At 42.3% G+C, this 17766-nt stretch overlaps 1 protein-coding gene and 1 long non-coding RNA gene across 6 annotated transcripts; one reads left to right on the forward strand and one right to left on the reverse strand.

Moving 5' to 3' along the window:
* The first annotated feature begins 1016 nt into the window (after positions 1–1016).
* LOC128853981 (uncharacterized) lies at positions 1017–17560 on the forward strand. Of its 4 annotated transcripts, none has more exons than XR_008452853.1 (4): positions 1017–9526; positions 16206–16405; positions 17173–17315; positions 17423–17560. It is a non-coding gene; the product is annotated as an uncharacterized LOC128853981 (long non-coding RNA). The 4 variants fall into 4 exon arrangements; XR_008452854.1 differs by having other exon boundaries at positions 17420–17557; XR_008452852.1 differs by lacking the exon at positions 17423–17560 and having other exon boundaries at positions 1017–8871; positions 9450–9526; positions 17173–17378.
* On the reverse strand, positions 9533–16330 carry LOC104061984 (sterile alpha motif domain-containing protein 9-like). 2 transcript variants are annotated; one of them, XM_054083389.1, is made up of 3 exons: positions 16193–16330; positions 15426–15470; positions 9603–14904 (listed from the first exon to the last, which is right to left on the reverse strand). In XM_054083389.1, exons 2-3 carry the CDS (start codon positions 15427–15429, stop codon positions 10166–10168), a joined length of 4743 nt encoding a protein of 1580 aa, XP_053939364.1. In that variant the 5' UTR covers positions 15430–15470; positions 16193–16330; the 3' UTR covers positions 9603–10165. The 2 variants fall into 2 exon arrangements, with proteins under 2 accessions (XP_053939366.1, XP_053939364.1); XM_054083391.1 differs by lacking the exon at positions 16193–16330 and having other exon boundaries at positions 9533–14904; positions 15426–16086.
* Positions 17561–17766: the final 206 nt, after the last annotated feature.

Consider the following 17766-nt stretch of genomic DNA (forward strand, 5'->3'; position numbering starts at 1 on the left):
TATGGCAGTTTCACACTGCCTTTACAATATCTCTCTGCCTTTGGCAAAGGTTGTGTTAAATAAACTTGAAAATTTTGCTGGCTTATGCAAACTAAAATCTAATTCTGGAACTCCTGGGTTTGTTTTTTTTCTTATTTTCACAGTTCAGATTTTAAGATACTCATAACAAATTTGAGGCTGGGATGTCTATCTAATGATTTCATTGGATAACTATTCCTTGCTCTGTGCATGCATGGGAGAACATGAACAAGCTTCTAGAAACACATTCAGCTGCATCTGCCTTCTATGGTTTCTGCAGTTATTTTAACATATGGAGCTCTTGAACAGTCCTTACGTAGAACTGTGTAATTTGCTTTCTTAAAACTTGGATAAAATTGAATGGAATATATAACCTGCAGTTACTTTATAGGAATCAAAGAATTCTGCATACAAGATAAAAAATAAAATATCAAGATCACTTCAGCTTTATAAACAGCAAGAAGGGCTTTATGACTCTTCAGTTAAATTGAGATGCTGATTTACTAGTTCGTGAGCTGGGGCTGCAATCTAAAATGGTAACTAATGGCACGTAATGTGTAAATGTCTTAATAATTGTACTGGTCTAGCTTCTACATAAAAGTTACTAAGGTGAGGGTGAACACTTTCAGTGGCTGACGGTATCTCTAACTCTACTTTTTGTGAGCTAGTACAGTGAATACTATCAGTTATGGGAAAAACGCCCCAAGTGAACTGACTTCTGTGTTCCATTGATCAAGATACAAAGCAAAACAAACTGTCAGATTCAGAAATAGCTACCAACTGTAAAACATTTTGTGTGGGCCTAACAAAATAGGTGCTATAGCAGTCATTTTCTTTTGTTTGCTTGATCACTGGAGTTTTGTTAACTTTGAATGCATGTCTTTCACTTAATTGGGTCATGTTTTTTCTAAAACTTAAATTTTTCTTCTTCCTATAGCCCTGCCATAGGACAGGCTGAGGCAGAGTCTCAGTGTTGCCCTGTTCAGTCTGAGGCAAGTGGGATTTATTTTATTCATTCTGGGGGCTTTCACAGCTTTATGGCTGTTGGATATTTATGTCCCCAAACTTGCAGCAAGTTTGGTGAAGGCCCCTAAATTTATTTTAATTTAGGTTTTTTATTCTCTTTTGGTAGATGGGCTCTATATTAATATTTCTCTTTTTGGTATCATTGTGTTTTTAAGAGTCTTAGGGGGAGGGAACATGTATTAAGATATTTGGGTGCCTTTTCTCTTAAGGGAACAGGTTTCCTTCAGGGCTGCTGAGGTTGTCCAGCCACACTGCCCTCCTCCCCTTCCTCCCTGCATTGCATTTGTGCTGTATTCGGGGCTTTTTTGGTAATGTGATGTTGTGTAGTCTCTGAATTAGTAGCACGTGAATATCAGTTATCAGTGTTTCCTCTTCTGGGGAGAAGTATCTGTTGAAGTCCTTAAAATACTTAGGTTTTAACTAGTAAGTGACATTCATAGTCACAAAATGGTATTGCCTAAATTACAGAATACAATTTCTTTGGAGGCCATTTAAGATGTTAATATGCTGCATAATAGTGAGCTGCACCACAACAAATATTAATGTAGAGCCCGATGAAGAAACAAAGATTCAAGTTGCTAAGATAGAATAGAAGAATAAGAAATCGAAGCTGCACTTCTTTCCTTTTGCGGTTTCAGGGAGAACTTTTTGGTCAGCCTCTTACATACACCAAAGTTGACAAAATACTGTCTATTTCGATGGTACTGAAAGTTGTAGCACTTTTTTGAAACCTGGTGGTGTTCTGTTGCATATTTGGTATTTACTGATCTGGAGCTCCTTTCACACAGTGACTAGTAAAAACATTCTACCCTTCGCAAGGAGAACTTGGCTTTATTGTTGCTGCTCACTCTGTTGCAGATCTTATCTTGGCTTTGGATGCTTGAGGTTGCTTACGACAGCTTTGTCCGAGGAGGTCTTGCAGCCTTTCAACAGGGAAATAGAAAGTTTAACAAACGCTCGGGTCAGGTTTTACAGCTTAAAATCTGTGATGTTTTTCACAAGCATAGACAGTGTGGCATTTTTTTAAGACTTTGCTAAATAAAGACTGCCCCAATATGATTTCCATTAATTTTAAATAAAGGATAGAATTGTTATTCTTAACTTAGTTACAAGAGTGGATTTCACGTTCCTGTTGTACTCTTCTTTGTTCGTACTCTACCCTTTGCATTTTTCCTGTAGAAGGCCTGTAGAAGTCATCTGGTCTGACTGGAGAATTGACATGTCCTGCTAACTGTTGCAAAATGATCACTGAGCATGGCATTGCTTTTCTAATTCTTACTGTGGTGCTACGCTTGATAACAGTGAAGATGAGAACACAAATTCAAGATACAGTACTGCATCTAGCATTTGTTTCACACATTTAGTCCATAGGAGCACTTGCCTTGGCTCTTATTTTGCTAGAATGTCTAAGGAAACTGTTTAACCAAAAGTAATGCACAGTATGTCTTGCACTTCTTGCTTTAAGTATCTGAATCTCTTAGAGACTCAAGATGTTTAAGAAGCAAGCTTCAAATACCCAATACTGAACTTTATCAGTTTCTGTTTAAGACCGATGCAGCACCAGGTAGTTTTCATCCAGCTGCTCATATTCATCTTGTTCAAGCACACAAAGCTAAACATATGTATGCTGTCTAGTGGTCAGTGGAGAACCCTACTTAGATCCACACTTGGGTTATGTCTTACAAATTGATTTCTTGGTGAGAGCTAAGAGTTCTCAGATTCAGAGAAATGGCTTTGATCTGTTTTTGTTGAAGATAACTAGGTTTGATGTGTTCATGGATAAAATGTCTCCAAAATGTCATTCCTGTTTTCATTGTGTCTTTGTTTAAGCTCTGTATACTAATACTGTGGAGCAAGCAAACCATTTATTTGTGTTTTGGCATGATTTGTGACCAAAATTTAGCATTTCTCAGCACCACATTGCTGCAGATTTTTTTTTTCTTGAACCTGCTTTTAGGTAATTCCACTACCTACTTCTGAAAAATGCATTTAAAATTAAGACAGTTCCATGGGGTATTACTGTATGAATTAAAGGGCTTGACTTTGGATTTTCTTTCTACGCTGCAAATACTGTTTGTAACTTCTGGTGGGAAGTTCACATATCCTTCACTTCCATCTTTTATGTCCCTGTCCTTTCTGTAAGTCTCTAAAGGACTGGACTGGGCAAATCTGTTTTGTTCCCTCTTTGGGAGTTGGTAGCTTTAGCAGATTGCGTTCATGTTAATCTGATCTGTTACCACAGACTAATGTTTGTGGTTATTTGAAGCAAGTAATGTGCATTTTCTGTTAGCTTTGTGTTTTGTCCTTGAGGATACACGTGCTGCTGTCTTTCTAATTACAAGGCATAATGGCTCTATGCTTTTTGCTCGGAGTATCTCCTCGAGCTGGCCTGTCACCTCTTCAAAACTTGTAAAATTCCAGCCGAGTGCAAATGGTTCATAGTTTGCTCTTCTTGTGAAGTGATGTTACTGACATTTTCCTCCTCGTGTGGATCTAAGGGGGATGGTTTAAAAAAAATTGCATTGTAAACAAGATTTCCTTATTTTGAGGGATGGAAGTGTGTGTTTACTGACTGGTCCTGGAATTTGAGGGTTTTTTAAGCTTAAGTACATGACTATTTTAAGAGGGAAGAATTACTGATATTCTGCTAATTTGGGTATTTGCACCAACTGATTTTAACAAGAGAAGTTAATGGGAGCTATGACAAATAAAGTATGTAGCACGCATGAAGTTTTTGGCATGGTTTATAAAGTTGTGGCGAGTTCATAATGTGTTCTGTGCATTGCCCAATAAAGATTGTAGCCCTTAAATAATCTGAGGAATAGGCTACCTCCAGAATTTTTTTGAAAGTGTGTATACTTGCTGTCAAAATAATCAGGCCAGTGAAGTAATGGTAGTGACTGGGTTCTATCAAAATGCAGTGATTATTGTATTTTCCTATAGCAGTTGGGATAGCCGGACACTAGTCTAGAGTAAGAGAAGTTTTGAGGGAGCCTTTGAAGGAAGGGATCAAGATGGAATTGAACTGGTTCTGTAGTGTAGTGGATGTAACATTCTTTTTAAAGTTCTGAAAAAACAGAGTTCTCTTACACTCTGCAAACAGCAGCTTTCTGCTATCATCCCATTGTCAGAGCACGGAGTTGCATTAAGGCTCTACTGAAGATGCAGTTTGAGTACAGTGCTTGTAGGTTCTGTTGTATCATGAGTGCATTTTCACTTCAGTCTTGGGAAGGTCTGTTTGAGGGAGCCAGGCACATTAGCTTGCTGCTCTGGCAGGCAGCCCTGTTCTGTCTTGAACCACAGTATCCAGGATGTTCTCCTTAGTCTTTTGTTCCTGGCATCCTGATGAATCTATATTGGCTGTCTGTGTATGAACTGTCTGAGGGCTGGTATTCATACACCTGATCGCTGTTGGGAGTAGTGAGGCTCTTGCACGTTCTGAGCGAGTTTTTGCAGAAATTTGTATTTTTGTGGGTTTTCTTGCAGTAGGAACAATCGGCACTGCTGCTGTTTGGATGACCACCATTAATTTAACTTCTCCATAAATGTTGTCTTGAAGTTCTCTTAAGGTTTTTGTTTGTCAGGGCTTTAAAGAAATTAAAAAGTTTAGAGGAAAAAAATTAGAATTGTAATGCTTGTGTCATCTTAACTGAAAACAAACGAATGGGCAACTTTGAGAGCTTGAAAGCTTCCTTAGAAATTCTCTCTTTAGCAGTGAAAGCATATTGCTCTGTCTAACTGCCTTACACCAGATTCAGGCTTCTGACAGCTCAAATTTTATTTCTTAAATTTTGTCTAAATCTTTACCATGTTCCCAGGTGCTGTTCAGAAAGAGGTGTGCGTGCTTGTAGAATTTCAACTTCTGCCTTTAGCCGCCAATTATTTGTAAATGATTTTTGCTAACAGCAGCTTCAAATTACCAGAAAAGAATGCCATACAACCAAAAGCAGCTATTTCGCTTCCTCCCAACTGAGGAAGTTATGCAAGGCTTTGAAATAAAGATGCCATGCAGAGTGCTTTTCTTTCTCTTTTTCATGGAGTTACTTGCGTATATGTTACTTGCACAGAATTCTTTAGCTTCTTTCACGTAAATTTTTGTGGAAGAGAATACATTTTGCTCTTTCATTTATAAAGTTAGAATAAGAAAACACACTTTATGAGGCTGTTTAATGAAGGAACCTGGCAATGTAAGTATTGTAATTTCCTTTGTTTGTGGTAGGCAACAGGATTACTTTGTTAAATTTCTGGGTTCTGATCGAAAAATAACAGGAAACTAAGGGCAGATTGAAAGTAGTTTTATAGTTGCCTTTACTTCATATGCTTTTTATTAAGCAACAAATTGCAGTAATTGAAGTTTGGCAGCTTTTTAATGAAAAACTAAATTATGGATTAAACTCCTTGGTTTAATACAATTTGTGTTTCTGTTAACTAGCAGCAGAATTTCAGCATTTGCTACTTACTGGTAGAGAAGAAAAATTCCACAGCACTGCCAGTACAGGTTAGTTTAATCTGTAAGTACCTGATGTTCCTTTTGTGAAATAATTTGTTCAAATGATACCACTTAAATACATGAGGGGAATTTTGGTCTCTGCAATGTGAATGTATCTGTTATCTACTACTGTTCTCAGTAGTGAGTGAACATGTACATTTTTTTGAAGATTGGTAATGGTTTCAACAGCACTTGCAGGTAGGCAATATCTGCACCTGCTTCTAAGGAAAACTGAATTTGGAACCCTAACAAATAGCCATAGGTGTTACTGAAAAGCGTAAAGATACAAAGTCGCAGTCTCCTTCAGTAATGTGCCAGTTATAAAAGAGGCTGTTGATCAGTAAATCAATTAAAGGATACAGTATTTGCTGTGTTGGGGAATAAGCATTTGTTTGTAAAACTCTGTAGCGGTGATGTAATCTTTCTTTGGTTTTCTTCAGCTGTTGCTAATAACTGTCTCCTACCAACAGATTTTACCTTGTTAGGCCTGTGAGCAAGGAGCTTCTTGTTCTCTTGTTTTTTTGTTTACTTCTTTTTTTTGTTAGCACATTTCTGCACTTCAGAGGCCGCTTACAAATGCGGGTTTGCCCAGCCGTTTTATCTTCCTTCAGAGTTACTGCTCTGCCTCTATTCTTTTTTCTCCTGTCCTATATTACATATTCCCAGAAATTTTGGCATTTTGTTTTTATTTTATAGAACACTTTTCACATCAAACAAAAATAGAAAAGCTTCTTTATGATTGGGTAAAAGATGCAACCATCTCCAGAATAGCTGCATACATTTATTTTTTTTATTTAAGCTTTATGTAGCCCAGAGCATAGTTTCGCAGCTGGATGAGCTGTAAAACTCTGCTTTAACACGCTTCTCAAGGGCATGTTATCACACAGTGAAACTGAGGGGCTTTTGACATCAGTAGTGGGTAGTTCTGTAGAAATTAGGTATGGAAAAGATCATCTCCTAGTGTGGGAGCTGAGCAGACAGTTCAGTTTGGCCAGCTCATCTGCAGGGTCTGGAGTGCTTCCATTAGTGGCTTGACACTTGCAGCAGTATTGCTGATTTTAGAATGTTGACATCTTGCGTGACACGGCAGAACTCATCGTACCAAAACAGGAAATTAAAGAGGTTTTACCATAGCTTAATACATGAAGCCCATCTTCTGGCATCTGTTCTCAATGCTAAATTGTTTTGTCTACAAAACAAGCTATGTGCAAATTTTTGAATAGTGTTGTGTAGGTGTTTCTCCTTAGACAAAAACAATGGAAAGTGGTGTAATAAAATTTATAACTTACCTTTACCTCTGTTTCCTAAATCTTAATGGCAGATACGCTCGAATAACAGAGATGCCTTAATGTGAGGCTGTTGTCAGATTAACAGAACGTATGCATCTTTTTCCAACTTCTGTGGTTGACCCTAGTTGATGCTTAATGCAATGCTTGGTAATAAGTCCCCATGAGTAACTGATTGCTTTTGGCTGCTTTGTGAAGTCTCAGCTTAGACAGCAGTTGTTTGCTGACCCATACTACTTGTGCACCAGTTTGGCAGTCGATGGGGATAACTAAAGGGCAGTGGTTCTCTAGTGTCTTATCAACAAAAGACTGTGTTTGCCCAGAGTGGATCCTAATATGAACTCTGGTAGAATGTCATCTCTTTGTGAAACTTAATGGCAATTAATTACAGTACTTTTTGGTAAACTTAAGTTTATTTTCTTTTGAGACCAGACCAAAATAATACTAGGAATTTGAGCTTTCGTAACCAGGTGAGTCTTAAGCTGTAGCTCAACTTCTGATACACCGTTACAGCAGCTGTCCAGTCTAATGTAGCTCAGAAGTCTTCCTTCCCAGTTCCGATACTCTCTATATGGAACAGTGAGTTATTTCATTCAATTTTCTTTAGAATTCTGCTTAATGACTCCAAATCAGCCTTTCAGGAATTCTGTTCACTGGCAAGTGCGGACTCCAGACTGGTTTTAATATCTACTGAAAGTACCCTGAAACACCCGATCGTTCTCTGCCAGTGGCCGTACAGCCACAGAAGTTCGTGTGGCCTGAAGTTTTTTCTGTAACTCGGTACTTTTGTGTAAGTCATATGAAAAGGAGGGGATCTTTCATCTTTTTTCAAAGGACAGGTGGCAAAATATTGATGTTGAATTTCATTCGAGAAAGTGAGAGACTGGTAAGTATGTGCATCACTTTAATGCATGCAAATCATAGTAATAGTAACTAGCTTAATTTCATAGCATTCAGTTTACAAAGAAGATTCAAAGAAGATACGGAGCTGACAGCGCTGGCATCATAGGGAACCTTGTGTGAACTGTGCTTCAGGAATGGATCATTCCACATATACACATCTGTAATGTATGTCTACCACTTTGTAACAATGTCTGATTAAAAAGAAGTGAACCGCTGTTCCTGTGTGTTTTTTCTCCTCTTGAGAACCAATTTAAATTATTATTGCAACAAGTGTAACTTGTCCTGAAGTTTGTGTGAGTACAGGATCCACCTTCACTCATGTTACGGTTTAAACAACTTTGTACCAGCTCTCTGTTTTAAGATAAAGCTCACAAGAACGAGTTTTTTTGCATTTTATAGACAAAGCGCTTCATATTGGGAGACAAGCAAATGAACGCTGACTTCTTAACCTGTAATTTCCTTTTGCTGCTCATCTGCTCTCCTCCTGCTGAACTGACTCTACCAAGATATGGACTGTTTTAAGTTGGAAGAGTGAGGAGGAGTGTGGAGGAAAAATACTTTAATAGCAGTTTTATAAAACCTGGTAGAGAGGGTGTGCTGCCAGGTGGTCTGTTGTAAATGCTTAAAGAAAGCTGGAGAGATGAGGTAGCTTGGAAGATGCGTGTCCTTGCAGGTCCTGTCTACAGGACAGGGATGAATCACTGCTGGGCTGGTTGGTGTTGCTTAGCTGCCAATGTTTAGATGCATTTTTAAGAGGTGGTAGAAGATAAAATTAGTATTTTAATGCTACGCTACGTGGGAACAACTAAAGGCATTTGGAGTAGGATGCGTGTAATGAAAAGGAAATTCATCCTTAGTAGAGGACCCTTCAGGGAAGACTGCTGCTTTGCATGAGCTCCTCACTGGACTTTGTCCTCTGTCCCTCTCGGCCCTAGGGGAATCTGATGTGGCATTTGGAAAATGAGAGCTGTTTTGTCCCTAAAGCTAGCTGCGGCAAAGGGGGTTGTGTTGCCTGGGCAGTCCCAAGTTTGAGTTACCAGACTCTGTGAGAATTTGAGTGTGACTTGATAAAGAATAAGAAGGATGTGTCTGTACTTTCTGCCTCAGCAGCTTGTTCTGCAACGTGGGACCTGGAGTCCAAGTCTGTAGGTTTGTGCTTTTTCTCTACTTTTTCTTTCCTGTGGGGCACTGGGCGGAGGGTTGTGTTTCTAATATCCTGGTAAGAGTTTGGATCCAAGCCTTTAGTTTCTGAGAGGTAGAAAATGAGATCTCTGAAAGGCAGGGCCCCTGCTTGGCCCTCAAAGGAAAGACGAGTCTGCAGGCTGTGGGCTACAGGGCAAAGGGTGGCATCCAGTCTGGTACCTGCTGGCAAGAGGGAGAGAAGTTACAGCACAGACCCTCTTGACCAAGTTCTCTGGCTTTAATTTTCACCAAAGTAACAGTTGCTTTGGAAACAAAAGCCAGGCTTTTGCCACAGCGTTTGAGCGGGTTGTGGAAGCTGCTAGCCGGATCTCCCAGGCAAAAAGCGCAGCCCTCCAGGAGTCTGCTTTGCTGTTGTGTTTCACGGGTTGAGGGCAGGGGAGGGAGACAAGTATTGCCTGGCCAGCAGTCACAAGCTTGATGTCTGCTTCCTGAGGCCAGAAAGTGAAGGCTTGGACTAGATCAACTAATCTTGTTTGAGGCTTCATTTGTTCTGAATTTATAGTGGCTTGCAATTTCTTTTACAGTTTTTGGCTGTGCCCAGATCTTGACCGGAGTTGGAAAAGCAAATCATCCATTGCTACTGTTAGAACTACATCTTCAGGTAGGGCAATTTAAGCTCATGTAGAAACAGTAATTCTTCCTGAAGGTTATTAGGTTAAAATATCAGCTGTGTGACTTAAGCTGTATTCTGGAAATTTTAGGGACAATATTAGTATCAAACAATGTGAAACTTTCAAGGATAACATGACTTTATTATTAGAAGCTTAATTTGACACAGTAGTTGCAGAGACGGTGCTGTCAGCAAGAAGCTTATAAATCGGTTTAGGCAAAGAGAGTTCATTTATCAGGCACACACAGAATTTAGCTTTAAATCATAATCTGCGAGCTGAGAAGAAAGGGATCCACACCGTACTTGTTTATTCCAGAGCTCAGTTCTTAGGTATTTTGGGATGGGGAGGAGAAAGAGTAGGTCTCTTGTGCTGAGTCCCCAAGCAAATATTGCAATTATTGCTGTCTTGAGTTTGAAATCTTGCTTTTGCTGACTCCAAAACTATCAAAGCCTTCCATTTCAGGGTATGTTTTACTCATAGGTTTCAAACTTTTTTGGATATTTTGTCATTCCTGTAGTTAACTGTGGCTGTCTTGCTACCTGATGTTCAGCCAGTGCAGTCCACTCCTTAAATGTGCCAGTGGATGCTTCCAGTGCTGTATCTTCTAATAGCACAGTACTGTTTGTGTACTAAACAGCTTGTGTTCTGCTGACAGGTGAAGTATTTTCCAATTCAATATTGAAGGCAACAAGACCATTAAATGAAAAGCCTAAATAAAAGGTCACGTTTTCGTTTCCAGGGGGCACTGAATCGTGATGGAGTGGCAAGATACGGAACTCCTTCACGTGACCGCGCATAAATAACTTTCTGTCCTTGGTCCAACCAGAAACTCTTTTGAGACTGTCACGAATCATGGGAATATTCCATACAGTTCCATGTAGCCACTTCATTCTCCTCTCGTGTAAGGACCCACTAATTAATTTATCTATTCTAGTTTTGTGCACAATCTTGGTTAAGCCATAACCCTTTCCCAGGAAAAAGTGTGTGTAGATTCTTTTCTTTCTGTTGGGGATGTCTTTCATCTTGATTTCATATAAGCGTTTCAGGGTTTGAAGGGCTGTGTTCAGAATTTCATCTTTGTCTGGGTTAGGCTCTCTGTCTAATGCCTCATCTGGCCAGTACAGCAAGGTGAGCAAAAAATAGGCACTGGCTGGAAATGGTCCTCTTCCTTTAAAGAATCTTGCACTGAGCTCACGAAGAACGTTTGCGGGCAAAAGTTTGCCTGATCCTGGTGCCAAGCATGCCAGTGTGATATGGCACAAAATGTAGTTGATCAGATCATGGTCCTCCAGCCTGTCCCTCAGCGGGTTTTCTGTATAGAAACCAAGGATCTGTTCTAGTTTTTCAGCTGACCTGTTCTCTTTCTTATCTGATAAGAATGACAGGATATTAGTGAAGCTGCCTCCACCACTCTTATAAATATTCATGCGTCTAATCAGCTGACTCTCAGGACTGCTGTGGTTGCTGTCAAAAAGTGATATTGAGATGAAAAACCTGGCGTATACCTCGGACTGTCTTTTTAGCCATTTTCTGGGATTATAAATTTGTTCTTCCTTTTCATCTCTTTTATCTTCCTCTTCATTCTCCTGGTTTTTATCTGTTTGGAAGTAACTTAGGTCTTCTGAAATCCATTCTAGAGCATTGTACAGGTTCTGGCGTAAGCCTTTTAAGCGGGAGTGAAGCCTTCCCCATGGTTTTGCAATGTCCTCGGGAATGTAATCCGTGACCAGGTATTTCACAAGCTCAGAATGTTCCCCATTTGGACTTCTGTGAAATACCTGGACCGTGGACAAAAATTTTAAAAGACGACATCCTACTTCTACTTCTCCGAAATAGCCGGCGTTATTCATACTCTCGCGTTCCGCTTTTGCAGCCTGTTGTGCAGCCTTGAAGCATTTCATAGCTTTAAGAGCAATCTCTATTTTGTGAATGATGCTTTCGGGATCGTCATCCTGTGTCATTTTATCCACCATGAAACTAAACCATTTCCTGTAGACTTGACCTTCTGTATCTAAAATATAGGAATCATTTGGCAAATGGAATTTTGCAACCCCTGCCCAGTGTTCCGCATCTTTAAATTTTTCATTGTTGTAATGCAGTCGGGCGAGCTGCTGGGCAAAAAAGGGATCTTTCCCAAGGAGTTCATATGCAGCTTTTAAAACAGCTATAGCTTTTTCACAGTCTTCAGCTTTACAGACGTGTTCAATGAATGGGGAGAAGAGAGTGTCGGTGGTGTCACCCCTGCTTCTTTTATCACGTCGAATAAACAGATATCTGATGAACTTTATGAATTCCTCTCGTCCAAATCTGTTTTCAAAGAGTGTATTTTCCTGAAGGAGGGTCATTGCAAGTTGACTTTGGGGTTCATTCCCTGAAAGCTGATGCAGAATTTCTTTTGCAACTAGACAGTGTATTATCTGAACAGATGAAATATAGGTGGTGCTTTCCCTTAGCTCAATAAAAATCATTCTTGCTTGTTCACTTAAGTGACTTTTGAAATCATATGCTCTTGCTTTCTTTTCTGTATACGCCCCCAATCCCAGAAAAGCCTCACAGTGTGACAATGAAAGGTATGAATTGGGTACATAAAAATTCAGCAAAGCCACATAACGCATCAAGCAAGTGTCACGAGAAGAGCGGTCTATGCCTTGCAATATGTGCCCCACAAAATTGCTCACGTATGTTTCATTGAACTCCTCGCACATCAAGACAAACGTGAGTATAAATTCTGGCTTGACATCTTTCTGCTGCAGTTTTTCAAGTTTAGCTTTAAACAGACTTTTCTCTGAGTCTGTCAGCTTGTGCGTGACAGCAACTGTGTCCGTTGGAGAAAACTTGCAAAGCCTTTCCGGGTCATTGGATCGTCTACAGCACATGAGGATGAAGGAAGGTCTGGGGAAAATGGTTTTCCTGATTGCTACAGCATCCATTAACTCATTCTTTAGTTCATCTAAGTAGTCTTCATCATAATCCTCAATCAGGAGGAGCACAGGCAGACAATGACTGATGTCTCTTTCTTCATAATCTCTAAATGCAAGTGCATGCTCACAGACGGTTGTAGGTAAATATGAAGTTTTGATAATGGCACATCTTAGGTCCTTCCTTCTTTTCCACAGAACTTGTCGTGCTATCGTGCTTCCGCCGCTTCCGGGATGGTGGAATATTTTGAGTTTAGCCACAGAACAGTTGAATCCTCTTCCTTGTAAAATATCATCTAGGAGTTTGCTAGCATCCTCACATGCTTTGCGTTCAATGATTTCCCCACAGCGTTTTTTCTCAGCAAGCCAGAAGTTTTTCCAGATGATTTTTCTCCCTCGGTAAAAATTTTGTTCTATTTCTTGTATTTCCTTTTCAGACAAAAGATCTAATTTGATATCATCACATTGGTCAACACAAAGGATTTCTAGGGAAAACAGTTTCTCTTCTTCTAGGGAAGGAAGCGCACATAGGCCTCCAGTGGAAACTGGCAGATGTCTGGGTTGTGCTGTGGAAGGCAGCATTTTTTGGATGGTGGCATCTACGTGACTTAATTTCATACCCACAACACTGCATTGTTCGAGTGTCTCGATGCTGCAGGATGCCTGAGCTAGATAAGCCCACTTCTCGTAGTTTTCTCTGGACTCCGCAATGCAAACGATGTACTCTGCGCCGTTCATCTCTGTATAGAATTCCTGAAAAGTGTCCACAAGTGGTTTCTGCACTGGTGATAGCAGTAGGAAAAGCACAATGAAAGAGCGCTGCGGCAGGATTTCATCACAGATATGAGTAATTGCTTTCTTAAGGTACTTTTTTTTCGTTCTAATCCATGTATTTTCATCGCAAGGTTTTTCATCCCCAAGGAAGTCGCTGCGGCCATTGCAGAATATCCAGCTGGTCTGATCAAACAGGCACAAATGTTTCTGAGAGGCAGAGGCACCAGTCTTGCTTTCACTGGCAAAATCCCATGAATGTTTCTGAGAGACAGAGTTGCTAATCTTGCTTTCAGTGGAGAAATCCTGTAAAAAGAAAGGCCTGGTTGCATGGTGTTCTTTGTACTTGCTGTAGAGCCCTGACACGTTAGAATCTTCATCGAAGTCAAAGACACAGAAGATGTTCAAGTGCATTAAAAAGTTGATATAGCTCAGGTCATGCTTTTCACATCTGTTTGTGACAAGGATATACCGCAGGGAAGTATCCATGTAGCTTTTGCCATCGTTTAGTAGAATTGATAACTTTCTCCCTAAATTTTGAGGCACTTCTTTATGTACTTGAGTGCTGGAGAGCTCAGCTTTTTCTCTTTGAGCATCCCTGTCTGGTAAACCCTGAATAAAAGTAGCAAGATCATTGCGTTCTACAGGTTCAGACTTGGCTCCCAGTCGCTGATAGAGAGTGCGCTCTTTTGTCAGGATCACCTTCTGGCAGCTTTCATTGTATTTTGGCAAACACACTTCAAAAAATTTGCTTTTTACAATGCTGGATGTTGGTTCAATGTCAACCTCCACCACAAACCTTTGATCTTGTTCTTCTGGAATCACTTCAACAAAAACGGGTGAGTGGATACATTTCCTTGCAATTTCTTGTTCACTTTTGTTGAAGCATTTTTTTATATAATCATCTAATGCATCAACGTAGTGCTCTCGCTCTTTGACCTTTATGCCAATGATCTGTCCATGTTTCCAACCGCTATCCCCAACGCTGTCCATGACACCAAAATGTATGGTGCCGTTTGTTCGAATGTTCATGCAGGCTGAAGCAAACCGTATCACTTCGCAGGCAAATTTTGATTGCAGCTGATTTTTGTTCAGTTCTGCAGCAGTGGCGAAAGATTTGTATTCATGGCAAGGAGCGATTAAATCATTGACTCCTGTTTCTGGAGAAAGAACTTTATCTTTCACGTACTTGAAATCGGCATTCTGACTTCTAAATGGGCGACAGTTGCTGAGCTGTAAACCCTCTTCAGTGCTTTTAAGTTGGGAGTTGTTACTCCTCTTTTGTTTCTTGCCAGAAGTAGAAGCTGTTTTCTCTCTGCTGTTTTTTTCTGCTGGACCACCACTGTCTCCACTGGAAGATTTTTGAGCAGGGGAGGTTTTGGGTCGTACTGAATCTCTCTCTGTAGTAGTTTTGTCTGATGGTTTGCTGCTGGAAGGCTTGCCTTGCTGTGCATTTTCCGGTAAGTGCAAAAGTTCAGTTCTCTTGCGGATTAACAATTGGATTTGGCCTCCCTTCATCCCCATCTTTCTGAGGAAAGATTCATCCAGTTCCCGTAGCACTGGACCTGTCACTTCCTCCGCATGTAGTTTTTCTACATACTCTTTCTTGATTCCAGTAGATTCTAGCCAACATTGGACATGATTCTCATCCCACTCACTCAGAGGTAACGTTTCGTAGTCTAAAAGTTAAAATTACATCTTAGCATTGCAAACTAAAAACATGTCATGAAAAGGTACTATAATCCTTGCGGAAGTGGCCGTGCGGAATGCTGGTGAGCAACTGTGTCTTAACTTCTCAAAAATATCAGTTCTGGTGACTAAGAGCTTCCTTAACGTGCATCATAAGCAGTGCTTAAGCAGTGGTATGAAACCAGTAAATCAATGAAGGAGGAAACCGTGAGGGGGGTTTGGAAATTGTCCTTAAAGGGAGTTTTGGAAATAACTCATTGCATCATTCCCTTCCAAAACATTTTAAGGTTATTGGAACTGACAGGGGACGAATTATCTGAACTGGAGAGGCTTGGGTAGATCACTTACCCATTTGAGTCTGTTTATTTTCTGCTAAATGAAGATGGCATCAATATAAACCGTAAGATAAGAGCACCAATTAGTTCCCCACTAGCAATGAACCCTTAAAATGCAGATATTGCAAAGCAAAGTGCTACATATAAAGTACAAATTTTCTGAAAGCAACACATACCCATTGCCTTTGATGAGGGAAATGCTGCCGTTCAGGATCAAAAACCTAGAGGGGGGGAAGTAACTCTTCATATTTGCAGTTGATATTCTTGTATTAGCTAAAGTTGGCGCATTTCTTCTATTTTCCCAGCCCCCTTCCCACCTATTTGATCCCAGGTGATTCCTGTACCTCTGACAGGCCAGTCTTGCCGCTAGGCTGCTTGTGTTTGCCTGTACTGTGCAAGGCGGCCGTTCTGAAACACACGTGCGTGTGCGCAGGAGGGGGTTGTTGCTCGAGCAACACCCAACAGCAACTGCGCCCATCAAACAGCCATTCGCATTAGATCTTGGACTCTAGGAGGCCCAGCACTACTGTAGCCCTGAGTGGGACATCCTCTCTTGCTTGTTACTTCTTACTGTCTTCCCCTTGCCCTCCCTCTTGCTCCTTCCACTCCCTTTTTTCTACCCCCCCTTTTTTTTTTGTGTGTGGGTACCGTCTCCCCCTCTCCCTTTTTTCTCCTTTTGTTCCACATCTGTTCTGGTGCTCACTGCATTTTCCATGAAGCAGTTCAACTCGCTGCCCAACCCAACAGATTTTTCTTTTTCGGGAGGTGACCCGGCCTCATAGGTGACATCCTTCATTAAGAGAGGTTCAGTGCTGGCCTGCAGCACCGCAGCTGGTTCTGAACTAAACCTGCTCAGGGGAACACCAGAACCGTACCCTTGACTCACACGGTCACCAGACTAGCGAAGGGGCAGCGCGCAAGGGGATGGTGGTGTTTCTCTTACTCTGTTGTGACAGCTCAGCTCTGTACCAGTTCAGCATGTGTCCGTAGCCCATCCAGCTCCATCCCTGCTCGTGATGGTCCAACAGCGATGCTCGCAGCCTCCGAGTTCAGGCGTCTGCACGGCCGGCAGCGGCGGGGCTCTGCGCAGGCACTAAGGTTGTAGCTGAGGGAAGGCGAGGAGCAATCACTGCCCAGGACCACGGCTGGGCAAGAGGTGAGTTTAGCAGAAGGAGGGGTTGGTGAGGTTCTGAGCACAGAGGATGCTAGGAAACCACTGGATGCGGAGCCCGTGCCTTGAGGTGACTGTTGAGCCTGTGGCCGAGAGCTTTGGTTCCAGCAAGTGTCTCTAAGGGTAACGTGTTGCGGGACTGCTTGGATGTGCTCGAAGTGCAAGCAGATTCCGAGGGAGGGAGGGAGTTAGCTTGGTTATAAAAATATTTGGAGTCTGGTTCCTGCCGATAGCTGGTGCAGCCTCTGGGAAATGGGGCTAAACATGGCCATCTCAGTGCCTCTGCCCCACCCCAAGCTGTGATTGGGCAGAAGCGTTTATCGTTCTGCCACAGTTGCTGTGATGGGTGACGCCCACCGCGTTTTTGGAGAAAATGAAACTTAGGGAGAATAGAAACCAGGGCGGAGTCCTGGGGGGGGGGGCAGCTCTGGGGAGGGGGGTTGCAGAGCTGGAAGGGCTCCAGGCCCCCACCTGCTTCTAAGGGCAGTCGGGCTGGGGGGGGGGGGGAGGAGGGGGCCAGCAGCCCCCCTCGCAGCCTGTGCACCGAGAGGGGGCTGCACGGGGGGGGGCAGCGAAAGGATGTAGTCATGGGTCTGTGGGGACAGAGGTGTCCAAGCACCCTTTTTCCCAGTGGGATTGGGGAAGGGGGAGCAATGCCGCGAGACCCTTGCTTTTCCTAGGTCTGCTGCCTGTACCCCACCAGGCTGAGAACAACCCCCCCCAGACCCCTTTCCCACCCCGTACTTGCACAGGGCTTACCTTGCGGAGCTGTGGTAACTGAGCTGCCTCCAGGCTGTCCTGCCGGATCCTGCCTGCAAGGGAAGTGTTTCCGAAGGAGGTGAGAGAGGGAGGAAAATGCTCCAACCTGCTGCTCCCTGGGCTGGACTCTGAGCTGGTGGGTGTTTCCGTGTGTCTCTTAAATGGTGTAATCCACGCAATAAAGAGCAAAACTCCTTTAGACAGTCTTAGTCATTCACCCAATCTCCACCTCTTGCTCAGCAGGACTGTTGCTGAGTGGTGCTGCCTTTCCCCTGGGGTGACTGCAGAGAGTTTCGGTTTGGGTTTTCTCCCCAGGCAGCCCCACCCCACCTGCTGCCCTCCTCTCAGCTGCGCGCTCGCTCCAGGCCAGGGCCCCTGGAGTGCACAGTGAAGAAGGGGGTGGCACAGTCATCAAACACCAGCAGCTCACCTGCCATCACACCTTTGTACTGCTCGCCATACCAGGTGATGCCCAGCGCTCCGTGGGCCCGCTGACAGCCAGGCCGCCCTCCTGTAAATCACGCCCTCATTTATCAGCTTTGTTTCCCGCCAGAATATTTTATTGATGGGCGTCTCCCTCCTCATCT

The sequence above is a fragment of the Cuculus canorus genome, chromosome 18, assembly GCF_017976375.1.
Source record: "Cuculus canorus isolate bCucCan1 chromosome 18, bCucCan1.pri, whole genome shotgun sequence".
Classification (NCBI taxonomy): Eukaryota; Metazoa; Chordata; class Aves; order Cuculiformes; family Cuculidae; genus Cuculus; species Cuculus canorus.